This window comes from Phyllostomus discolor, chromosome 12 (genome assembly GCF_004126475.2).
Source record: "Phyllostomus discolor isolate MPI-MPIP mPhyDis1 chromosome 12, mPhyDis1.pri.v3, whole genome shotgun sequence".
Classification (NCBI taxonomy): Eukaryota; Metazoa; Chordata; class Mammalia; order Chiroptera; family Phyllostomidae; genus Phyllostomus; species Phyllostomus discolor.
The window spans coordinates 28,222,282-28,247,376 of NC_040914.2; the positions used below are offsets into that span (position 1 = coordinate 28,222,282).

Here is a 25,095-nt window from a genome sequence, read left to right on the forward strand (position 1 = left end):
GTGTGACCTCATCTTAACTCAATACACCTGCAATGACCCTGTTTCCAAATCAGGTCCCATCCTGAGGGGCAGGGGGTTAGTACTTCAACACAGGAACTCAACACAAACTGAACCAGTAACATGGCTTAAAATCTGGCATGGAGTAACTGCGTATTGACTGACAGGTGTCATTAATGCTGTAGTGACGACATTGTCATCCTGTCACTTCGTCATCGTCTAGTGCATGCTTAGCCATGTTCATTTCATGTACAGGGTCATGGTGTCTCTGTCCTCTGTGCTCTGTCTGCCATTTACACCTCAGGTCTTGACCCAACTGCCCCCACCTAGAATCTCCCTCCATTGACCTAACCACATAACACATCTTCCAATTTCCCAGACACTCCCAAGAGCTTCAGCTCCTCAGACCTGTCACGATGGTATTGTCCAGATTGCAGGTCTGTTACAGGGGTTTCTGTTTGACAGGTGTGAAGTGATATCTCATTGTGGGTTTAATTCTCAGCTCTGATGATTAGTGATGTGGAGCGTTTTTTCATATGTCCATGGGCCATCTGTGTGTCCTCTTTGGGAGAAGTGTCTATTCAGGTCCTTTGCACGTTTTTGAGTTGTGTTGTTTGCCATCCTGTGAACAGCCCCATAGTTTATTTTCCTGTGTGAGGACCATCCAGTGTACTTAGGCACCGAGGACACTGAGTGGCCAGGCCCTTCAGAGCTCCACACCTTGTGGACACCACATCAGGTGCATCTGTGTGCCTTCCTGATCCTCTTGGCCCTTCTGGCCTAGTCTCCTGACCTGCAGTGAGTGGTGTGCACTTCCTCTTACAGGAGTTGGTGACGTTCAGAGATGTGATTGTGGACTTTGGCCAGGAGGAGTGGCAGCAGCTGAAGCCTGCACAGAAGGACCTGTACAGGGATGTGATGATGGAGAACTACTGGAACCTGGTCTCGCTGGGTAAGGGGGCAGCTTCCTCTTGTTATTGATCACTCTGTCACTTCAGGATGACACAGAAATTAAAAAAAAGGGGGACAGATGTTACTAGGTAAGACATTTAACTGACTTGAAGCTAAAAATAAAGTTAATAGGTGATGAAGTGGGGAAGAGAATTTATTGCATGTATGAAAGTTAGAAGATTATAAATACATAAATAGCTCCTAGAAATAAGAAAGAGATCAAATGAATGATGGAAAGTTGGGCCAGACTTATGAGCATGCAATTTGTAGATGTAGATATGCATGGAGTTAGACTTTATAAAAAATGTTTAAATCGTACTGATAGTCAAAGAAGTACCAATTGATTCTCATTAATACAGTTCTCGCTTGTGCAGGACACAGAGCTGAAGAAGAAAACAAACCTGGCTGGCTACCTCAGTTGGCTGGAGTGTTGTGCCATACACCAAAAGATTGTGGGTTCGATCCCGGTCAGAGCACATGTCTAGGTTGTGAGTTTGATCCCCAGTTCGGGCACATGCAGGAGGAAACTGATCAGTATTTCTCTTCCCTGCCTCCTCCCGCCCCCAAGCCCTTACTCCCTCTATAAGCAAATACTCAGGTGAGTCTTAAAAAAAGAAAGAGTAACAGCATCCTGTATTATGAGGGTGTAGGGAAAGGGCCTCTTCATTTTAGGAGCATGAAGTTGGGGCAACTCTTCTGGAAGACAGTTTGGCATTATCAACCAAACTTTAAACAATTCTATTTCTAGAATATATCCTTTAACATTTTTCCTATACATGTGCAGATTTTTCAAAGGAAGAAAAATCTAAAGAAATGCCCTAGCTGCCCACCTACGAGACTGCCAGAACAAATCGGGGTGTAGCAATATGATGGAAATCACGGTGCTCTTCAACAGTGAGCGCCCTTTGTAGTCACTGACACAGATGTCACTGGATAACATTGTTCAGGAAAAATGCCAACTTTCAGAACTGGAGTATGGTCTCATTTCATTAACAGCTTTGGTGGAGGTTTAACTGACCTACAGTTAACTTCACATAGTCAATGTGAACAATTTGATGCATTTTGATATCTGTATAAGAGGGAGGACCCAAAAGGAATCAGAATTTATTTATAAAAAGTTGTGTCTATACTCTTACTTGTTTAAACTTCAGTCACCTTCACTGCATTCTCCATTTGATGCAATACACTATCATGACTTTTTTCCACTGCTCAAAACAGCTTTTTCTGCCCTGGCTGGCATAGCTCAGTGGATTGAGCGCAGGCTGCAAACCAGGCATCGCAGGTTTGATTCCCAGTCAGGGCACATGCCTAGGTTGCAGGCCACGGCCCCCAGCAACCCCACATTGATGTCTCTCTCTCTCTCTTTTTCTCCTTCCCTCTCTAAAAATAAATAAGTAAAATCTTTAAAAACTAATTTAAAAAAACCAGTTTTTTCTTTTAAAGATGTTATTCCATTTAGAGAGAGGGGAAGGGTGGGAGAAGGAGAGGGACAGAAAATTAGATAGGTTACCTCTCACACACACCCCCAGCTGGTGCCCTGGCCTGCATCCCAGGCATGTGCCCTGACTGGGGATCGAACCAGTGACCTTTCAGTTCCCAGGCCAGCACTCAATTCACTGAGCTATACCAGCTAGGACTCAAAACAGGTTTGAGCTCATCAATTTTGATACCTTTTAGGGCTTCTGCCATTTTTTGTTTCACCTCTTCCACATCAACAAGACATTTTCTTTTGAGGACTTTTCTCATCCAGGGAAAGAAACCACTTAAAGCAAAATCAGGTGAATAGGGAGAATGTGGCACTGGGTCAGGCTACTTTTACAAATCACCCATCATGAAACGGAAAAACTCATTCAAGGAGTCTTCAGGAAAAATTCACTGAAGCCAAATGCAGCCTCACACAACAATGCTAACCGGCACACTGATACAGCTGGGTTCCTAGAATGCTCACCTAGGGGAAGCCTGCACTACTAAGGGCTGCCCTCCAAAAGACTATTCCTATTTTGAGGGATGGGGGTCCACCTTCCCACACACCCAGGAAAGCATTGCCGTGATCTGAATGCATCCATTAGCCTAAAACATTTCTTTTTCCTTTTCCCTACTCTCCATCTCCTGGCAAACACTGGCGTGCCTTCTGTCACTGTGGCTTAATTTGCCTATTCTAGAATTTCAAACACATGCTGTCCTTTCTGTTGAGAATGTTTAGGGTCATATGTAGGTGCATAATTAACTTTTTCAGAAACTGCCAAACTTTTTCCAAAGCAGATGTCTTGTTTTTTATTTCCACCAGCATTCAGCCGAAATTGCATTGCTCCCTGTGCTTGTCAGAACTGAACATGCTGAGTCTCTCTCACTGCAGCTATTCTCGTGGGTATGCAGTCTTACCCCACTCCAGCTTGCAGCTGGTACTGAGAACCTTTCCAGGTGCTTCTTTGCTGTCAGTATATTCTCTTTGGTGAAGTATCTGGTTCAAGTCTTTTGCCTGTTTATTTAGTGGGTTGTTTGTTTCCTTATTATTCACTTTTGAAAGTTCTTTGTATATTCTTTTGTTGTTAATTCTTGGTGGCAGTTCTTTATGAGATATGTACTTTGTAACTATTTCTCCCATTCTGTGGTACTCCTCTTCCTCAGTGGCATCATTTGGAACACAAATGTTTTTAATGGTGATGGGGTCCAGTTTATTTTGATGTTGCTTGTGCTTTTGGTATCATATCTGAGGCACCATTGGCCCTACCAAAGGCCATGAAGATTTACTCCTGTTTTTTCTGAGTTTTAGAATTTTAGCTCTTTATTCAGTCCTTCCATTTCTTTTCAGTTAATTGCTGTGAATGATTAAAAGGGGCTCACATCACTGTTTTTTTTAATTAAATTATTGGAGTGACATTGGCTAATAGGATCGTGTAGATTTCAAGTGTGTATTTATAGGATAAACGATCTGTATGCTACACTGTGTGCCTCCCACCCGAAGTCACATTGCCTCCTTTGAATGTGTGCACACAGGTGCCCCAGCACCATCTTGTGCCTGAGCAGAAATTTGCAATTTGCTGAAGTCCAGTTTCAGACCATATTCACAACCAAGACTTCTCTCTTCAGTCCCTGCAGCCACAGGCCAGTTCTGTCCCCAGCTTGCCTCAGACCCATGGGCCCCAAAACACACCCACCATCACCCTCCTTACCTTTTTCCTCTGGAAAGTTACCCTTGGCCTCCATGTCCCAATCCACCATCTGGTCTAACACCCAACATCTCCCAGACCTCACAGCCACAAAACCAGGATCATTCTTCTACCTAATATATTTGTCAAATGTTTTCCACTGGAATGGGACAGTGGTACGTGGCCACATAGTGATTTAGGGGTTAAACCGTGTCATAGACCATGGACCATGGACCATGTGCTGGGTGACCTTGAGGGTGTGGCTCCATTCTCAGAGCCTTGGTTTTCCCTGTCTGTAAAATGGATACAATCTTACCAGCACCTACTTGCATGCGGTGAGGGCTGCTTTGTACCATGTCAGCCCATGACTAATGCTCGGTGAAAGTTTATGAGATGCCTCCCATGTGCCAGACACTGTGGGAGCTGGGGACTGGTGTGACCTTGTCTTCACGGAGCTCACCTCCTGCTGCTGGATCTGTCAGTGGGCAGATCTGGGAAGAGTGCATAATGATCACTCACAATGATGCAAGCGAGAGAGTGGCAGGCGGGAGCTGCTTTCCACCATAGGGTGGACAGAGAAGGCCTCCCTGTGGGGCACAAAGGTTCACTGAAGCTCGAGGATGAGCACCCATGGGAAGGCAGAGGGGATAGTAGGTGGAAAGGCCCTGAGGCAGGAAGCACTGGGTATGCACAAGAAAATCAAAGGAAACTGAAGACAAGCAGGGCTGGATGGTGGAGAGGAGTCGGGATAGTGGGAAAGGAGTTGTGTCTGGCTCCTAGGTACTGGGAAGGTGCTGGAGGGTTAGGTCTGACTCCTGAGCTCCTCTTCCTTCAGAGTGGACAGTGGGTTGTAGAGAGTGGGGGAGGCCACTGCATCGCAGCCGTGGTGGTGGTGGTGCATCGGTGTGGTCCAATTCAAGGTGTTCTCCTGTGCAGTGGCATTTGTTAACAATCTGGGCGGTGGGAGGGAAGGGGTGAGCCAAGGATGACTAGTGAATCTTTTCTTTTTTTTTAATTTAAAAAATTTTTACTTTTTTAATGGTTGCAAAATATGCATAACATAAAATTGACCATTTAACTACTTTTAGGTGTACAGTGCAGTGACATGAAGTACATTCACATCGTTGGTCAGCCATCACCGCCATCCATCTCAAAAACTCTTTTAATTGTCCCCAACTGACAATCTGTCCCCTCCAAACAACTCCTCACCCCCTCATGAAGCCCGGGCACCCATGTCCTCCTTTCTTGTCTCTATCAATTCAACGATTCTAGTTGCCTCACATGAACAGAATCATATAGTATCGGTCATTGTGTATCTGACTTATTCACCTAAGTCTGTTTGGTGAGCCTTTCTTATTATTTGGGGCTGGAGATTCCAAAATCACAGTCTCACATCAAATGCATTATGTTTGTGATACCCAAGAGGGGCGCCCAGTAGGCCTCTTGGCCTCTTGGCCAGATTATTTCTCAGCAGAGCTCAGAAGGGGTCTGGGATGGGGCATCCATTTAGGAGGGGTCAGCATAAAGAAGGGACTGAAATCTGGGCTCCCCTGATTCAGGCAGAGGACTCAAACTCCAGGGTTGTGGTGGCATAAATTTGAGAATGGGAACAGCTGCTTACGACTCCCATTTTCTTTGTTGCCTCCAAGGAAGGAGGGCTCCACGTGGCTGGATCTTCTTCTTATTATTATTTTTTAAGAGATCTTTATTTATTTATTTTTAGGAGGAGGGAGGGAGGAGAGGGAAAGAAACATCAACGTGTGGTTGCTTCTCACGCACCCCTTAGTGGGAACCTGGCCCGAAACCCAGGCATGTGCCCTGACTGGGAATCCAACCAGCCACCCTTTGGTTTGCAGGCTGGCACTCAGTCCACTGAGGCACACCAGCCAGATACAGATCTTCCTGTTTTTAATGAGATTTTTGTGTAAGATCTCACGATTTTGAAATGTTGGGAGGAACCCTGATGTCCAGGTACAGAGTCCAGAACTGAGGACAGCCCCTAGGCTGGAAACAGAGATGAGGAATCCACTGGCCACACTCAGGAGGAGACTGAGCGGCTGTGGTCAGCACAGAGGGATGAGTATGCAAAAAGGGGTCTGGACCCAGCTGCCAGGGCCAAGCTGCTCCTGGGCAGTGTAGGAAGGTGGGAGCTTGGCTGGGGGTGGGGCAACAGAGGACAACCAGCATCATCCACATGAGAGTCAGCTCTACTTTATTGTTTGTAATAAACGTCAATGGTTTGCGAAGCACAGGTGGCTGGTGGAGTACAGGAGGAGGCCTGGAAGCCAGCAGCTGTGAGCAATAAACTCTCACTGGGTTTGTGGGGGCCTCCATCAGCTCCTCCAAGCCCGCCTTCCTGCTCTTTCTCTCCAGGGTTCTGTCTGCCCAGCTCTGAGTTCCCCTGGGCAGCTTTGCACCCAATCCCAAGGGGGACATTTCTTACTCCCCTCTCTGAGCCTCACTGTCTCAGCCCGCTGCTTCCCTTCTCCCTCTGTCCCCACAACAGTTTCTCCCCTGCTCTCAGGCTGTTCCTTGTCCCATCTTGGAAAGGTCTTCCCTCTGAGTGCTGTTAACTACATGTGTGTCATCATCTCTTTTCCCCTCTCCTCAGAATTGGAGGCTACACCTGACATCAAAGAATTCAACCCACAGGATGATGTTTTGGAAGACAGACCATCTGTTGTGGTGGTGGCAGAAGAATCACTGAAGAATGGTTCCACCTGTGAAGGGGCTGGGACACAGCGTGACCAGGTGGGGTGTCCACAGGGGAGCCCAGAGACCTGTCTGGGGCAGTTGGACATGTCCCAAGCATTAGCCCCTGAATGTTGTGAATTTAAGACATTTGTCCAACAAAGCTCCAAGCTGGCCCCACTGAGATCGGAAGAGCTGAAAGGAGTGGGAATGCACACGTTCACCACGTGCAGGAAGGACTCAGGGACTTCAAGCCTCCATGCTCCTTCCAAACTCTGTGCAGAGAAAAAGCCCTACAAGTGTGGGGACTGTGGCAAGGCTTTCAGATATAACTCGTGCTTGATGAAGCACCAACCAATCCACACTGGGGAGAAGCCCTTCTCTTGCACCACTTGTGGGAAGAAGTTCACCCGGCAGTTTTACCTCACCATCCACCAGCGGGTACACACAGGGGAAAAGCCCTATGTGTGTGTGGAGTGCAGCAAGGCTTTCAGCTATAACTCATCCCTGAAGAATCACCAGCGAATCCACACTGGAGAGAAGCCCTTCTCATGTGCCACGTGTGGGAGGAAATTCACCCAGCAGTCGTGCCTCACCATCCACCAGCGCATGCACACAGGGGAGAAGCCGTACACATGCAGGGACTGCGGCAAGGCCTTCTGCCGGAAGAAGCACCTCATCGTGCACCAGAGGACACACACCGGGGAGAAGCCATATGTGTGTGGGGACTGCGGAAAGGCCTTCAGCCAGAAAATGCACCTTGTCCTGCACCAGAGGACACACACTGGGGAGAAGCCACATGTGTGCACTGTGTGTGGGCGTGCCTTTAGCCAGGATGTGCACCTTAGGAACCACAAACGGACACACACTGGGGAAAAGCCGTTCACATGTAGCGACTGTGGCAAGGCCTTCAGTCAGAGTGTGACCCTCATCATTCACCAGAGGACGCACACCGGGGAGAAGCCCTACAAGTGCACCATGTGTGGGTGCACCTTCAGCCAGAGTGTGCACCTGATGGAGCACCAGCAGACGCACACTGGGGAGAAGCCATTTGAGTGTGGAGACTGCGGCAAGTCCTTTAACAAGAGCTCTTCACTCATGCTGCACCACGGGTCCCGTAAGGGTGAGGGGCCGTACGTGTGCAGCCAGTGCAGCAAGGTCTTCAGTTGGAAGGCCTGCCTCATCGAACACCAGCACATCCACATGGGGGCAAAGCCCTTTGAGTGTAGTGTATGTGGCAAGACTTTCAACAAGAACTTCTTCTTCACACAGCATCTGCGCGTACACACGGGAGAGAAGCCATATGAATGCGCCATCTGCCAAAAGCGTTTCGTGGCGCGCTCGTCCCTGCAGGCACACCAGACAAGCCACACTGGTGAAAAGCCCTACAAGTGCGGCCAGTGCAGCAAGGCCTTCAGCCACAAATCCTCCCTCAAGGAGCACTGGCGTGTGCACACTGGGGAGAGGCCCTATGAGTGCTCCATCTGCCAAAACCACTTCGCTGCACGTGCATCTCTGGTGGCACACCAGGCCAGCCACGCCAGGGAGAAGCCCTACAAGTGCAGCCAGTGCGGCAAGGCCTTTAGCAAGAACTCCTCACTCAGGGAGCACCAGCACGTGCACACCGGGGAGAAGCCCTACAAGTGCTCCCTCTGCCCGATGCACTTCTCTGGGCGCTCTTCCTTGGTGGCACACCAGGCCAGCCACACTGGAAAGAAGCCCTACAAGTGCGGCCAGTGTGGCAAGGCCTTCACCCAGGGCGCCTACCTCATTGAGCACCAGCGCATCCACACTGGTGAGAAGCCCTACAGGTGTGGTGAGTGTGGCAAGGCCTTCATCAGGAACTTTTCACTCACCCTCCACCGGAGGACCCACACGGGAGAGAAGCCCTATGAGTGCGGCAAGTGTGGAAAAACCTTCAGTGGAAACATTAACCTCACCCGACACCAGAGGAGGATGCACTGGTAGGATGCACCAGTAGGGGTGGGGGTGGGGAAGGTTTGTGGGATCTCAGAATCCCCACCCAATGGGCGGGGCCTGAGCCCGTGCCTCAGTGACAGAGGTGACATTGGAACTCACGGTTAGGATGCAAGAGACGTCCTGCGCAGTTAGGTCTTAGAGATGTGGGTGCTGGGGACAGACCTCACCATACACACCAGCTGCTTACACTTCTGTGGAAAGCAAGCCCCCATACAGGTCTAGTATCTGGGAACATGTCCAGGGCACTATGGCTCCAGACCAAGATCAAGTAAACTATTCTGTCTGCACCAATGTAGTGTCTCGGGTCTCCAGCTCCTGGATAGTAAAGCATAGGAGGGAGAGGAGAAAGGAAGAAGGGAAGGTGGGCTCCATGGGGACGTTCTCCCTTTGTCACACAGGGCTAAATCTAGTCCAGGGATTAGGGTGTTGCTATCTGTGGGTGTCCTCGTTTTCCCCACACCCAGCCCCCAGTTTCCCTGCACCAGTTGAAGTTGCCAAGTGGTTCATGATGGAAAGAATGTTTTTTTCAGACTTAAGGTGTAACAGTAATTCCTTCAGATGCCAGATTCTCATAGTGGTATGTTAAATTCTTTTTAAAGAAAACTTTTATGTAATAGCAACTAACATCATTTTAAACGGTCAGCAGGTACAAAAGGTACAGTTATCCTTTGTCCTGTCAAAATGAGTGTCAACGCTTGGTGGGCGGAGGTGCAAATTCCCCACTGGTTCCCCAGCATCCCAGCAATCCTGCCCCAGATATGAGGCCACATGCCCCTCCCAGCCCTGGATTCCTGGCTTGGGAATGCTGAGACTAGAAGTCTGGGCCCAGATCCTCAGTCTCAGAGATGAGGGAAAGGGCCCCCCCCCAAAAAAAACCTGCAAATCAGCCTCCCTCCCCATAGAGCTCTTTCAGTTTCAGGAGAAGAATCCTCTCTCAGGTCATGATCTGTCCCCCACCCACCCCCTCCTGACTGGAATTCTTGCAAAAATAAGGTGCCTTCAGTCAGACAGGCATGCTATCCAATCTATGCATCATTATTGATGAGAGCGATATATTAGCAATAATGTATAGCAAATGATATAAGAATGGTGCTTTATAAAGGACAAAATAACAAAGTATTTTTTAATAGGTCAATAACTACTACTTAGAGTCCTGTTATTATCCTGGGATTTCCACTGTGGAAACTAAGGCTGAGAGCTCTGATGCTTTCTGCCAGGAAAACCCCAGAGCCCGTGAACGTGTCCAAGGGATTCAATGGTTGCTGAGTGTGGGTGGGGCTCCAGCAGCTTTCTGTCCTGGGGAGAGCTCAGTCTGCTCTTGTGTGGCAGGGAGGACATGGCCACTTCTTCCCCCAGTCTCTCCACCCCAGCTTGGGACATGGTGGGCAGGGACAAGTGAAGGGAGAGGAGCTAGGAGGGGGCAGAAGAGAAGGGAAAGAAGAAAAGGAAGGAAGGGAAGGGGCAGGAGGAAGATGAGGTAAAAGGAAGGGGAATTGCTCCAGCAGCACTGCAAGATCAGGAAGAAGTGGGTGACTGACTAGAACGGGTTGGGAGCAGGAACTCTGGCACCAGGTCTGCCCAGGCTCACACCCCAGCTGTGTGCTCCAACCAGTGCGGGCATTTTCTGAGCCCCGTACCCTCGTCTGTAAGGAGATTGAGTAAGGAAACCTGCCCTGTGGTGTTAGGTGGGTTTCCTGAGCTAATTCACTCACGGTTCCTACAACACGTGCTGGGACCCGCTGGAGCAGGGCTGCCCCCAGCCCTTCTGCAGGGACAGAAAGCTCTGTCTGTACTGTCCATATGGGGGCCACTGGCTACAAGGGGCATTGAACTTGACATATGGCAGGTGCAGCCTTGGAACTAAATTTTTACCTGTTTAATTTTAATTGATTTTAAAGAGAGAGGAAGGGAGAGAGATGGAGATATGATTTGTTGTTCCACTTATTTATGCATTTATTGGTTGATTCTTGTATGTGCCCTGGTGTTTTTAATTTTAATTCATTTAAATTTTCATAGTTACTTCTGGCTACTGCATTGGATCATGGTGCTCTAAAGCCTTAGCTATTTTTGCCCTGGCCAGTGTGACTCAGTTGTTTGAACATCATCTCACAAACCGAAAGATTACCAGTTCAATTCCAGTCAGGGCATATGCCTGGTTTGTGGGTTCCTGGTCGTGAATCCAGCAAGAGACAGCCAATTGATGTTTCTGTCTCTGATTGATGATTCTCTTCCTCTCTGTCTCCCTGTCTTTCCCTCTCTCACTAGAAACAATAAAAGAAAAAAATTTTAATGAATAAAGCCTTCGCTATTTTTACTATATATTCTAAAGCTTCTGTTGTGTTTTAGAAATTTGATGGGTCCTTTTAAAAGCCCACAGCAACAATACCACTAACTGCACTTCTTTGGGTCTGTCCTAAGTACTTGGTGTGGATTAGCCCTTAGAATCCTGGCCACATTATCTGTGAACCGGGCCCTCCGAACTGAACATAACGGCTCTTACTACTATCATTCACTGTGTGCTCTCTGTGTCTGGCCCCCTTGATTCACATACATGTTTCTTAACTGCAGTACAGTTGCTAATTTACTGAAATGGTGCTGTGGGCAGAGAACAGTGTACTTACCCGCCTGCCCTCAAACCAGGACCACCCTGGTGATTCAGTGGGTGGGAGCATCATCCCCATCTACCAAGGTGGTGGGTTTGATCCCAGGTCAGGTCACAATCAATGTATGCATGAATGAGTAGAACAACAAATTGATCTCTCTCCCCTAAGTTTCTCCAAAATCAATCAATTAAAAAATACATGTTATTTGATTTACAAAGATTGTGTTTAGAAGTCTTATCCCATGAGTCAGGTGACAGAAACACCCTGTGGGAGGGGTGGGGAGGAGGTCTGTATTCTCTGAGCAGACTTGGCAACTCTGCCCTTCTCCATTGCACCCCAGACACCCCAGGTGACTAGAGTCTTCAAGGTTTGAGGCAACTAGGTGAGTTTTTTTCATTTCAATCATTCTTTTGTCCTGCAGAATAAACTGAAGAACTTTTCAGTAGTAATGAAACAAAAAGGTCATTGGGAGCTGAGTGCCCTGGGTGGTTTCATGAAATCCTTGTGGTTTCCTTTACAAGTTGAGTTTGCGCCTCTCCACATGGGTCTCAGGATCTCAAATGGTCACTTCTGTAAATAACTTACATGTCTGATAGTTGGTGGGATCATAAGAACTAGATATATCCACACAGTGGGATTAATTTTCTATAGTTGTTAAGAAAAAAAAAGTGGCCATGACCAAGTAGCTGACTTGGTTAGAGTCACTCTGATACACCAAGGTTGTGGGTTTCATCCCTGGTCAGGACACATACAGGAATTAACCAATTAATTCATAAATAGGTAGAACAACAAATCCCCCTCTCTCTCTCAAATAAATGAGAATTTTAACAAATGAAGTAAATACTTCTTGTGGAGTGATCCTTACAGGAGTCTTTACCTGGTGCCATACAGCCCTGCCTTCTGGGCCAGGTCCATAGTGGGAAGAACAGATCCCCTGCCCATGGCATGGTCTCCCTGCAGAGTCTTACCCAACTGGGATTCCATGATCGTGGGTGACTCAAATGGGCAGGCCATTGGCTGCACCCAGGCAACAGAAGGACTTGATTCAGCTCACTCACTCTTTGCCGTCATGGACATGAAATTAAAGAAAGCAAGGTAGACACCAATAAAGAAAAAAGATTTATAATATGAGTTCCCGTTTCTTTAGAGAGCTTGGAATATCAAAACCCACTGGGCTAACAACTCCATGTAAGGTTGAAAATGTAGGGAAGATCCACAGTTCAGTGGGTCTAGCTGATCAAAAAAGCTCTAAGCAGACCCTGAAATCTTCCTGCTCTTTAAAAAGGTGGAAATTATCCTCTTAGGGGAAGGGGACACACCTCAGGTGGCTCTTGGAGTATTTAACACATAGTGGATGTTTTATGAATGTCTATCTTGAGTGATGGGGGCAGCTGTGAGTTCCCTGGTGACCAGATCTTCGAGAAGAACAAACACGTCCGTCCATTCATTCACCAATTCCAGAATGGCTGGATTTTTATGCCAGGGGCTTATTCCTGAAGACTTTGCACCACCCCAGACCTGCATAATACAAGGCCAAACCTAACAAGAGGTGATTGTCTCGTCTCTCCAGCTAATGTGATCCTAAAATAACAAACATGGTTTACAATTTACACAGTTGATCATGTGAGAAAGGATTTTTAGAAAGTTTTAAATTGCAAGGCTTCATGTCATTTCCCCCCCCCACCAAAAATGCCACTGAAACCTGAATTCAAGTGTTTATAATTGGACTTAGCATAAAATATAGCCATATTGTAGTTTTATAATACACAATAATGTCCTTCCTGTGACCCTCAACTTTTGACATGAAAACTGAAACCTTGCCAATAATTCACATATAACTACAGCACTCTCCCAATTATTCAGTGCCACAGGAATCATCATCCTGAATCCTGACAAATCTTTGTGTTCCTTTTTTGGGGGATAAATTATTTCCACAGAAATGTTTTCCAAACGCCCAGAGGGGAGTACAGCTGGGAGCAGGCAGAAGGTCCACCAGAGATCTCCAATCACTGAGGCCTTGGTAAGGCAGTGGGCGGGGTGCATTGCCTGCGAAACCAAGCTACTGTATTAACCACCTAGTGATCCCCCTGCCCTGGGCAAGATGACAGCACGAGGAAGTATTGCACTGAATGCTAACAAGGCTATCAAGGTAATTGGATACGGCCTCAACTGGTGTGGCTCAGTGGATTGAGCAACAGCCTGAGAGGATCAGTGGTCCGATTCCCAGTCAGGGCACTTGCGTGGGAGGCGGGCCAGGTCCCAGTAGGGGGCGTGCAAGAGGCAATCATATATTGATGTTTCCCCTCCTCCTCTGCCTTTCACCTCCGATCTTAAAAAAAAAAAAAAATTGGATACCAGAACCTGGGTTGACATAGTAGACAGAATGTAGGCAGGGGATGGTGCTGGAGGGAAGACTGGTCAGACTAGCCCAGGGAAAAGAGGGGACTGGTCCCAGATTGGACCCTAATGGAGCATGCTGAACTTTGAGAAGTTCATTGGGCATTCAGAACGTCCCACACCTCAAACTAATATAAACTCAGGGTAAGGAAGGGCTGCTCTCTTGCGCACTTGGCGAATGTACTAGCCAGTGTGTCTGGTGGAACCTCGTGGCCCTGGAAGCAGCCTGGGCAATGTAGGGGCCTGCAGGTTGCAGGAGGGAGCCTGAAACTGGACAGCAGCCGGAAGCGAGCTGAGGTGCCTGGGCATCTGCTCCGCTGCACCTAAGGTTCCCAAAAGGCGGTAATTTTAGTGGAAGCAGGAACTCTGGACACGGCCTTCTGTTCTGGTTGGGCTGCGGAAGCTGGGTTTTTCCTCGGGTTTGCCGGAGGGGATGGGCTTTGGGACAAGAGTCTGCCATTCTCCCCGACCCTGTAGCGTCTGAATGAAAAAACCTTTTGCCTTTCTCACCAGCCTCTGCCCCTAGAGTCTGCCTCTTGGGGGCGGCAGGCAGCAGAACCCCCACTTTGGTTCTGTAACTATAACACGCCCAGAACAGGGGCTGGCACATAACGCGAAGTGCTACTACTTCTTTGCTGGTTATAATCATTTGCATCTCCGCACGCTTTATAACTTTTCTGCAAGTCAGCATGACTACAGGTTCCCCGTCTGGAGGCAGGACGTCTGCAGAGGTCTTACAGCTTCTTTTCCCGCCTCCAACTGTGCCCCGCTTTTTCTGGAATTTCCCTTCCCCTCCCTCCTGTGCAGCTCCCTCGGCTCCCCACCCCTGCCCGCGTCTCCCGGACCCCTCTCCCCTTCACCTCCCGTTCCACGTCCCTCACTCCCTCCGCCCACCCCGCTCCTGCCTGGCCCTCTCCCTGCTCCCGTGCGCGCCCTTCACCCTAATCCCTCACGAATCCCTTCTGGATCGTGGTACCGCGTGTTCCTCTGGGAGATGGAGCAAAGCCTCCGCTCCTGGAATTGCGGTCTGTCCCACTAAGACCGGCGAGCGGGCGGGGAGGCCCAAGCGGAGGGTGTGGCGGCGGCGCGCAGAGTTCTGGGAAGTGTAATTACCCATCGGCGCAGGCGCAGAGCGGCCGGGGGGCCTAGTGGGCCCAGATCACTTTCCAGAGCGAAGCCTGCCTTGCGGTGAGTTCGGCTGCGGGCTGGGCGGGGCCGGGAGTAAAGTGTGCGGGTCTGGGCGGGGTCCTGAGGGTGAAAGTGGTCCCTGGGGCTGTGTGTGCGCGCGTCTGTGTGTTGGGCTAAGACTCCCAGGCCGTCTCTGTGTGTCTCCGTGTTTGTCAGGGCTAGTGTGTCCGAAATTACCTGTGTCCCCCCTTTGCTCCTGTGTGTGTCAGCTGCCTGTCTTTGTCTCTCCGGGGTCCCTCTGTGCGTACGTGTGTGCGTGTCTGCCTTTGTTTCCTTCCGCGGTGTCTCCCTGTGAGGGCGCCATCCAAGTGTCCACCTATGTCTGGTCTCTTCCTCTGCTCCTGCCTGTGGACTGGGTGTCAGTGTGTCAGTGCGTGTGGGGGTGCGTCTCTCCTGCCCGAGCCTTCCCCTGTCTGTGTGCACCGGCGCCTCTGTCTCTGGGTATTGCTGACACGGGTGAGTGGGTGCGTGCGTCGGGAGTGCCCTCCCGAGAGCGTGGAGAACAGGGCCCTCCTGGACAGGCTGCCTGGTGGAGCTGCCTGCCTGCGGGCCCCAGAGCCCATCTTCTTTCTGCCCCCTGGCCGTGGGAGGGCAGGACGTGTGTGATAGGCCAGGTGTGGGGCTAAGGAAGAGGGTCCGAGACCCTGCCCCATGCCGACCTGGATGGATTTGTTCAGAGAGGGTGTGTTGGGTGCTCAGGGTATGGTTCCGGGCATTTCATAGGCCTCCCAGTAACTCTGAGGTAGGGATCCTCACCATCCCCATTTTGCAGATGGGGAAACCGAGGTTCAGAGGCTTTAAGTGAATCTCCCAACACAACACCCAGGCATCCGGGTTCCAGAACCACCACCCTAACCACCCCACAGATGGCAAATCCTTGTTTCCCTTTAGAAACAATGGACAGAAAGAAATGCCAGAAAGCTTAGACAGAGGAGCAGGAGCAAGAGCAGCTGCCACCCCTGGCTCTGCAGCCACTGATCTGAGGCCACACAGGGTTCAGAGGTCACTAGCCCTATGCACATGTCACTTTAGGGCCATTGTGCCTTCATGGCCTCCTTTTAAATGATTAAATTATAGTTGTGACTGTATTGCTGTGTGGACAAATGCAGTCCAGGTTGGATTAGATGGGCTTTTTCTATTACAAATTTTAAAAATTATATTTAGGACCCTTACAGGTGTCAGGAGCCACTGGCCCACTGTAACTCCTCCAGTGACTCCAGGAGTCACTGGCCCACTATAACTCCTGAGTTGGCTCAGGTGGTACCATGTCCAGCAAAAGGAGCCCATGTTGTTGCCCCGTGGTGCAGCGATAGGAGTCAGAGACCACAAGTTCAGAAAGAATACATTTGTAAAAATTAAAATTCTGCTCTGGCTGGCGTAGCTCAGTGGATTGAGCGTGGGCTGGGAACCAAAGCATCACAGGTTCGATTACCAGTCAGGGCACATGCCTGGGTTGCAGGCCACGGCCCCCAGCAACCGCACATTGATGTTTCTCTCTTTCTTTCTCCTTCCCTTCCCTTTCTAAAAATAAATAAATAAAATCTTTTTTAAAAATTAAATTTTGCTTAAAACAGCATGAAGTCACTTCACTGAGGGACATAACTCCTGTTTCCTGGAGATGACCTGGGATTTCAGACTGGACACCCAGTCTTCTATCCTCCTATCCAGGGCTTGTTTGTTCATTGATTGGTTGATGTTATGCTTCTAGGAACAGTGCTATAATAAACATCATTTTTATGTTTATTGATTTTACAGAGAGAGGAAGAGAGAAATATCCATCAGTTGCCTCTGTACGCAACTCCACCAGGCATCAGGGGATCAAAACCACAACCTAGGTATCCACCCTGACTTGGGATTGAACCTGCAACCTTTTGGTGTACAGGAGGAGGCTCCAACTAACTGAGCCACCTGGCATGGGCTGAACTGAGTATTACTTTGTGCTATATGGCTCCAGGCTCCTTACATGTATCTGTTCATTAAGCCTCACAGTAACCCCATGAGATCTCCGGGAGACCCAGAGTATGGGGGCAGTGTTGAGGTGTCTTCTGGGGCTTGCACTCAGACCAATGGAGGGGGTAAAGGGGGTCCTGTTCCTCCATCCAGGTCTTGGGACTGTTAGTATGGATGCACATGTGTGTGTTGGGGAGTCTCAGGGTGTAGGTGTGGGTTGTGCAGTTGAGAGACAGCTAACACTTGGACTTGGACCTAGTCATTCAAACACCAGTCCCAGCTCTGTCATCTCAGGCATGTGGCTTATATCTTTGGGCCTCTGTTTCCTCATCTGTGAGATGGGGTGAGTGGGAATAGTACATACCTTGTAGGATGTCAGGATGATTAAATCATATGGTGTCCAGTGCCTTGGATGCTATAGCCTCCCCCATGCATTCAGTATGAACGTGTGTGCATGTCCCTGTCTGCCTGTCTTCTAGTGGGCATGTCTGTCTGTCTTGTCTGCATTGTGGGTTGAGCTTCGACCTGGTCTCTCACTGTATGTCTCTTTCTGCTCCTGCACACAGCCTGCTTGTTTCCTTGTCCCCATGGTCAGCAAAAGGATGGCCACCCAGCCGCTAACCAAGAAGGCCCTGGTGAGTCATGACACTCTTTTGCACCTCCTTCCTAAAAGTCAAACATCTGTGAATGGATGACCCCCCAGGTCCCCTTGGTGACGAGGCCTTTGGCCTGGTCTCCTGGGGTTATTTCTACCATCAGGAGGGAAGGTACTGTCCTGACACTAGCTTTTGTTAACCACAAGGGACAGGGCAGCTCAAGAGTGACCTGTCCTACTAAGGGGGCTCTCAGGAGACTCTGGCATACACCTAGAAAGGGGCAATTAAACCCATTCTACAATTGTGACAGATGCCCTGGGAAGCATGTGCTGGACAAGGGACCCTCAGAAGTGGGCAGACTAAATGCCCAGGGGACTGGAGAGGAGTGGGAGGAGGACGCCTGGGGACAGGGACCCATAATAACCCTGGCTTTCGCCGTGATGTTTTATGTTTTACTGGGGGTTTTTTTCCAGTCTCTGTAGAGACTGCCCAAAATTGTCAGTGCCAACTGTATTTCTAGTTGTCATGGCAGGGTATTGGGAAAAGTTTTTTTAAACGATTTTATTTATTTATTTTTTTGGCAGAAGACAAAGTAGGGCGAAAGAGGGAGAGAAACATCTATGTGTTGTTGCCTCTCACACGTCTACTGGGGGAACCTGGCCCACAACCCAGGCATATGCCCTGACTGGGAATTGAACAGAAAACCCTTTGGTTTGCAGGCTGGCACTCAATCCACTGAGTCCCACCAGCCAGAGGAAAGCTTTCAATTAAAAATAATCGCACCTCAGGTAAACCTCATTGGCTACAATACTGCCTGTGTTCAAAGCTTATTTGTGGTATTTTTATAAATTTTCTTTTATATAAGAAATATATTTTACAATAAAAAATATATATGGCTATGGCTAGATAGCTCAGTTGATTAGAGCATCATCTTGATACACCAAGGTTATGGGTTCGATCCCTGGTCAGGGCACATACCAGAAGCAAACAGTGAATACATGAATTAAGTGGAAAAACAAATTCTCTCCCTCCCTCAAATCAATAAATTAAATGTATTGCTGGGCATAAATCTTTTTTTTTAACCTCACCAGAGGATATGTTCATTGATTTTTATAGAGAGAGCTACATCATACTGAGAGAGAAACATCAACGGGTTGCCTTCACATGCACCCCAATCCTCGACTGAACCTGCAACTTTTTAGTGTATGGGAAAATGCTTCAACCAACTGACCCACCCAGCCAGGGCTGGGCATGAAACATTCCCCTGCATTTTGTATGATTTCTTTAGGGGAGATTCCTTGCAGAAGAAGGTGGAGGTGGGTATTGTTAAGGGCTTTCAGAAGTCTTCATAGTTCTGGGTTGGGACAGGTTATTCTCCCAGCAGCATGCAGCAGGGGCTGCCACTGTTTCATTTTGGCCTTTGTTTGGGTATTTATTCAGTTCACTAGATGTAAGTGACAAGTGGTATAAACCTTCTACACAGTAGGTGACAACTGATGTATCACATGTACTCTTTCCGAGTAGCATTGTTTGTGGTATTACTGAGGTTTGATTTTTAGAAAATGTTTATTGGCCATTTCTGCAGGTGGGCAAATTATCCTATCCTTTGCTGGTTTATAGGAATCTTAGCATTCTTGAAGGTTTTAAAAAAGAGTGTGAGTGAGGGAGTATGTACATTTTTGTGGTGAATATTCTTCCTGGTTTGCTTTTTGTTATTCGGCTTATTTTATTCCCCCCCAACTTTAATTATTTATTTTTTAGAGGGACTGAAAGGGTGGGAGAGAAATGCCAATGTGAGAAACATCAATCGGTTGCCTCTCATACAGGCCCCAACCATGGACTGAAAGCACAACCTAGACATGGGCCCTGACTGGGTATTGAACAGGAGACCTTTATATTTCTTAAGTCCAAAAGCATTGCATAATTTTTATAAAGTCCAGCCGTGGCTGGTGTGGCTCAGTGGATTTTGAATCTTTTCTATCCACCTGGAACTTGTTTTGCTGTATAAACGTGTCAGTTCCCTTACCCATGAGCTTGGGTTTCTCATGTCCTCTAACACTTTATTGAGATACACCCCACACACTACAACATGTACAATTCACTGGCTTTCAGTTGTGTAACCATCGCCACATTCAATTGCAGAATACAGGCTGGGGCAAATGTAGGTTTACAGTTGTGAGTACATGAAACACAGAGTTTATTCTTATATTATGGTTTATTAATTACTATATTTTTCCATACAACAAGGTGTAAACCTGTTTTTGCCCCACCCTGTGTTTGCATCACCCTGAAAACAAAGCATCGCTCTAGATTCTTCCTATCAACTCCCTGTGCCTAGTAACCAGTCATTTACTCTTTGCCTCAGGATTTGCCTATTCTGAATATTCCTGTCTTTCATTCTTGTTTTAATCCTCACCTGAGGACATGATTATTGATTTTAGAGAGAGAGGAAGGGAGAGAGGGAGAAACACCGATATGAGAGAGAACCATTGATCATTTGACCTTCTACTCATCCCACACGGTGATCACACCCACCACCTTTGGGCGAATGCACCAAGGAAGAGTCTATTGCCAGTGTCTCTCCCAGCTTCTCTTGGTCCTGTGGATCATGGCACCATAACTCCTATCCTCACATGGTGTGTCCCTGTGTGCATGTCTCTGCATCCAAATATCTCCTTTTTATAAGGACAGATGTCCCATTATCTAGGTGGCCACAGTTCTTAAGTGTGACCTCATCTTAACTCAATCCACCTGTAATGACCCTATTTCCAAATCAGGTCCCATTCAAGGAGCTGAGGGTTAGCACTTCAACACAGGAGCTCAACATGAAACTGAACTGGTAACATGGCTTAGACTAAAACCTGGCACAGAGGAACCACCTAGTAACAGGTGTTACTGCTGTGGTGATGTCATTGTCATCATTGCATTATTGTCCACCATGCTCTGAGCCACATTTATTTCATTCACGGGGTCATTGCATTGCGTCCTCAGTGCTCTGTCTGTCATTTAAGCCTCAGGTCTTGACCCACCTGCCCCCACCTGGAATCTCCCCGCAAGGACCCAACCACAGACCACACCTTCCAGCTTCCCAGACGCCCCCTAGAGCTACTGCTGTTCAGGCAACTGTCAGGATGAAATTGACTAGATTCTGGTTTTGTTATGGAGCTTCCGTCTGACAGGTGTGAGGTGATATCTCATTGTGGTTTAAATTTGCCACTCTGTCACGATAAGTGATGTTGAGTATTTTTCATATGTGTTGGTCATCTATGTGTCCTCTGTGGATAAGTGTCTATTCAGGGCCTTTCTTCTTTAATTGGTTGTTTGTCTTCCTGGTGAACAGCCCCATAGTTTATTTGTCCCTTTGAGGACCATCTAGTGACTTAGGCACCAAGGACACTGACTGGTCAGGACCTTCAGAGCTCTGAACCTTGTCAACACCACGTCAGGTGCATCCTGTGTGCCTTCCTGATCCTCTCAGCCCTTATGGCTGTGTCTCCCACCTCTGTGAGGAGGGCCCTGTGGTGAGTGGTGTGCATTTCCTCTTACAGGGGTCGGTGGCATTCAGGGATGTGATTGTGGACTTCACCCAGGAGGAGTGGCAGCAGCTGGAGCCTGTGCAGAAGGACCTGTACAGGGACGTGATGATGGAGAACTACTGGAACCTGGTCTCGCTTGGTAAGGGGGCAGCTTTACCACGTTACTATCTGCCTGTCACTTCAGGATGACCCAGAAATAAAAAAGATGGACAGATCTGACTAGGTAGGACATTCAAATTACTCAAAGCTAAAAATGAACTTGATAGGTAATGAAGTGGGGAAGTATATTTACCGCATGTATGGCCACCAGAGGTTTGTAAATATATAAAAAGTTCCTAGGAATAAACGAGAAAAGACCGAATGAATGATAGAAATGTGAACACAGCTTATGAGCATGTAATTCACAGATGTAGAAATGTATGGAGTTGCACTTTATAAAAGATTTTTAAACCTTTTGCCTGGCTGGTGTGGCTCAATGGATTGAGAGCCAGCCTGTGAACCAAAGGGTTGCCAGTTCAATTCCCAGTCAGGGCACATGCCTGGATTGTAGGCCAGGTCTCCCACTCGGGGGCATGTAGGAGGCAGCTAATCTCTTATACTCTCCCCTTTTTCTCCCTCCCTTCCCTTCTCTCTAAATAAAATCTTAAAAATAAAATAAAATGTTGTGATGAACCTGAGGTCCATATGCAGAGTCTGGAACTCATGACAACCTACTAGGCTAGAAACAGAGATTGAAGAACCCACAGAACAAACAAAGAGGGGATCGGAGGGGCTCTGCTCAGCAGTGGGGGATGAGTGTACAAATAGGAGGGATGAGGAGCCAGCTGCCAGGGCCAGGACGCTCCTGGGCAGCATAGGATGGTGGGAGCTTAGCTGGCCAGTGCGGAGACAGAGGACAACCAGCATATCCACAAGTGAGTCAGCTGCTACTTTATCATTTGTAATAAAGTTCAATGGTTTAAGAATCACAGGTGGCTGACGGAGTAGAGGATGAGTGCTGGTAGTGGGGAGGCTGGTGCAGTGAACTCTCACTGGGTTTGTAGGATCCTTTGATCCGCTCCTCCAAGTCCACTTTCTTCTTTCTCTTCAGGGTTATGTCCACCCAGCTCTAAGCTCTGCTGGCTACCTTTGTCTCCACTCCCAAGGGGGTCTTTCTTGCTCTCTATTCACCCTTTTTTTTTCCTATTCGCCTTCTTCAACCTCACTGTCACAGCTTATTGCTTCCATTCTCCGTCCACATGACAGTGTGCCCCCTATTCTCAGGCTGTGCCTAGTCCTGTCTTGGGAAGGCCCTCCCCCCCAGCTCTGTTAACTACATGTGTGTCATCATCTTTCCCTCTCCCCTCAGACTTAGAGACTAGACCTGACATGAAAGAATCAGACCCACAGGAGGAAGATTGGGAAGATAGACCATCTGTTGCCATGGTGGTGGAAGGACCCTCAAGGAATGGTACCCAGGATTATGACCAAGTTGGGCGTCAACAGGAGGCCCCAGGGACGTGTTTGGGGCAGTTGGACACATCTGAAGCATTAGCCCCTGAAAGTCATGAATTTAAGTCTTTTGTCCACCAAAGCTCTATGCCAGCCCCACAGAGGTTGGGAGGACCAAGACAATCACAGATGCACCCGTTCACCAGGAGTGGGAAGAACTCTGGTACTTCCAGCCTCAGTCCCTCCTCTAAACTCTGCGCAGAGAAGAAGCCCTACAAGTGTGGGGACTGTGGCAAGTCTTACGGCTATAACTCATCCCTGATGAAGCACCAACGAATCCACACTGGGCAGAAGCCCTTCTCATGCACAACTTGTGGGAAGCAGTTTATCCAGCAGTCATGCCTCACTATCCACCAGCGTGTCCACACAGGAGAGAAGCCATATGTGTGTGGGGACTGCGGCAAGGCCTTCAGCCGGAAGAGGAACCTCATCTTGCACCAGAGGACACACACTGGGGAGAAGCCGTATGCATGCAGGGACTGTGGAAAGGCCTTCAGCCAGAACACGTACCTCATCTTGCACCAAAGGACGCACACTGGGGAGAAGCCATATGTGTGTGGGGACTGCGGGAAGGCCTTCAGCCAGAAAATGCACCTTGTCCTGCACCAGAGGACACATACCGGGGAAAAGCCCTTCTCGTGCACTACGTGTGGGAAGCAGTTCACCTGGCAATCAAGCCTCACCATCCACCAGCGCTTGCACATTGGGGAGAAGCCATATGCTTGCGGGGACTGTGGCAAGGCTTATGGCTGTAACTCATCCCTGAAGAGGCACCAACAAATCCACTCTGGCGAGAAGCCCTTCTCCTGCACCACATGTGGAAAGCAGTTCACCCAGCAATCGTGCCTCACCATCCATCAGCGTATCCACACAGGGGAGAAGCCCTACAAGTGTAGCCAGTGTGGCAAGACCTTTATCAAGAACTCCTCACTCACAGAGCACTGGCGTGTGCACACCGGTGAAAAACCATATGCATGCAGGGACTGCGGGAAGGCTTTCAGCCAGAAACAGTACCTCATCGTGCACCAGAGGACACACACTGGCGAGAAGCCATACATGTGTGGGGAGTGTGGCACGGCCTTTAGCAAGAACTCCTCACTAATGGAGCACCTGCGTGTGCACACTGGGGAGAAGCCATACGTGTGTTCGGACTGTGGCAAGGCCTTCAGTCAGAACAAGCACCTCATCCTGCACCAGAGGACACACACCGGGGAGAAGCCCTATGAGTGCTCCATCTGCAAAATGCACTTCGCAAGGCCCTCGTCCCTGGCTACTCACCAGGCCAGCCACACTGGCAAAAAGCCCTACAAGTGCAGCCAATGTGGCAAGGTCTTCAGCCAGGGTGCCTACCTCATCCTGCACCAGCGTATCCACACTGGTGAGAAGCCCTTCAGGTGCAGCCAGTGTGGCAAGGCCTTCGTCAGGAACTACTCACTTACCCTACACCGGAGGATCCACACGGGAGAGAAGCCCTACCAGTGTGGCAACTGCGGGATAACCTTCAGCCGGAACTTCAACCTCACACAACACCAGAGGAGGATGCACACGTAGCTGGGGGGAAAGGGGCAGGTATGCTATTTCAGAATCCACACCCAATAGATGGATTCTGAGTGTTTGCAGTAATGCTAAACTTGACATTGGAGCCCCTGGGTAGGACTCAATAGAGGTCCTACCCATATGGATCTTGGCAATATGGGAAAAGGCCACGGCATGTACACCAGCTGCTTCCAGTGCATCCACAAGGCCATATGGAAAGGAAGTCCCCCTATAGATCTAATATCTGGGCATGTGGCCAGGGCACTGTGACTCATCATCTAGCTGCAGTAAACTGCTGTAAGAGCTTAGACAATGCATTTAGTGTCTCTGGGTCTCCATCTCCTGGATAGTAAAATGGAGGAATGGGAGGAGAAAGGAAGTCAGGAGGTAGGCTCCACGGAGACATTCTCCCCTTGTCACACATGCCTGGATTTAGTTCAGAGGTCAGGTTATCGCTATCTGTGGGTGTCCTCATTTCCCCTACACCCAGCCTCTGGTTTCCCTGCAACAGTAGAAGTTGCCAAGTGGTTCATGAGAGCAGAAAATTATTTTTTCACCATTAGGGAATAAAAGTCATCACTTCAGATGCCAAAGTTTCTCATAGTGGTCTGTTAAAAATATATATATATAATAAACATTTGATTTGAGACTCACGTCATTTTAAACAGTCATCACGTGCAAAAGGTATGGGTACCAGTTGTCCTGTCAAAATGAGTGTCAACATTTGGGGCCAGTGGGCAAGAATGCTTTATCCAAATCCCAGGGGCCCAGCAATCTTGCTGCAGGTATGAGGCCACCTGCCCCTCCCAGCCTTGGATTCCTGGCTTGGAAATGGTCAGACCAGAGGCAGGGCCCAGATCCTCGGCCTCAGAGATGGGGACAAGAACCCCCCCTGCAGAAACCAACCCAGGTGTCCCCCTTCCCTGCAGGGCTTTTCAGTTATAGGAGGACAATCCTGTGTCAGATCAGGAACAATCCCCCACCCACCCCATGCCAGCTGGAATTCCTGTGAAAATAAATGGATTTCCAT

The 25,095-nt window shown here is 48.7% G+C and overlaps 1 protein-coding gene across 1 annotated transcript; it reads left to right on the forward strand.

Annotated features, from left to right (window-relative positions):
* The first annotated feature begins 645 nt into the window (after positions 1 to 645).
* On the forward strand, positions 646 to 24,658 carry LOC114510795 (zinc finger protein 420-like). Its single transcript, XM_028529280.2, has 5 exons — positions 646 to 949; positions 6,709 to 8,753; positions 17,473 to 17,541; positions 21,051 to 21,177; positions 22,387 to 24,658. Exons 1-5 carry the CDS (start codon positions 916 to 918, stop codon positions 24,078 to 24,080), a joined length of 3,969 nt encoding a protein of 1,322 aa, XP_028385081.2. The 5' UTR covers positions 646 to 915; the 3' UTR covers positions 24,081 to 24,658.
* Positions 24,659 to 25,095: the final 437 nt, after the last annotated feature.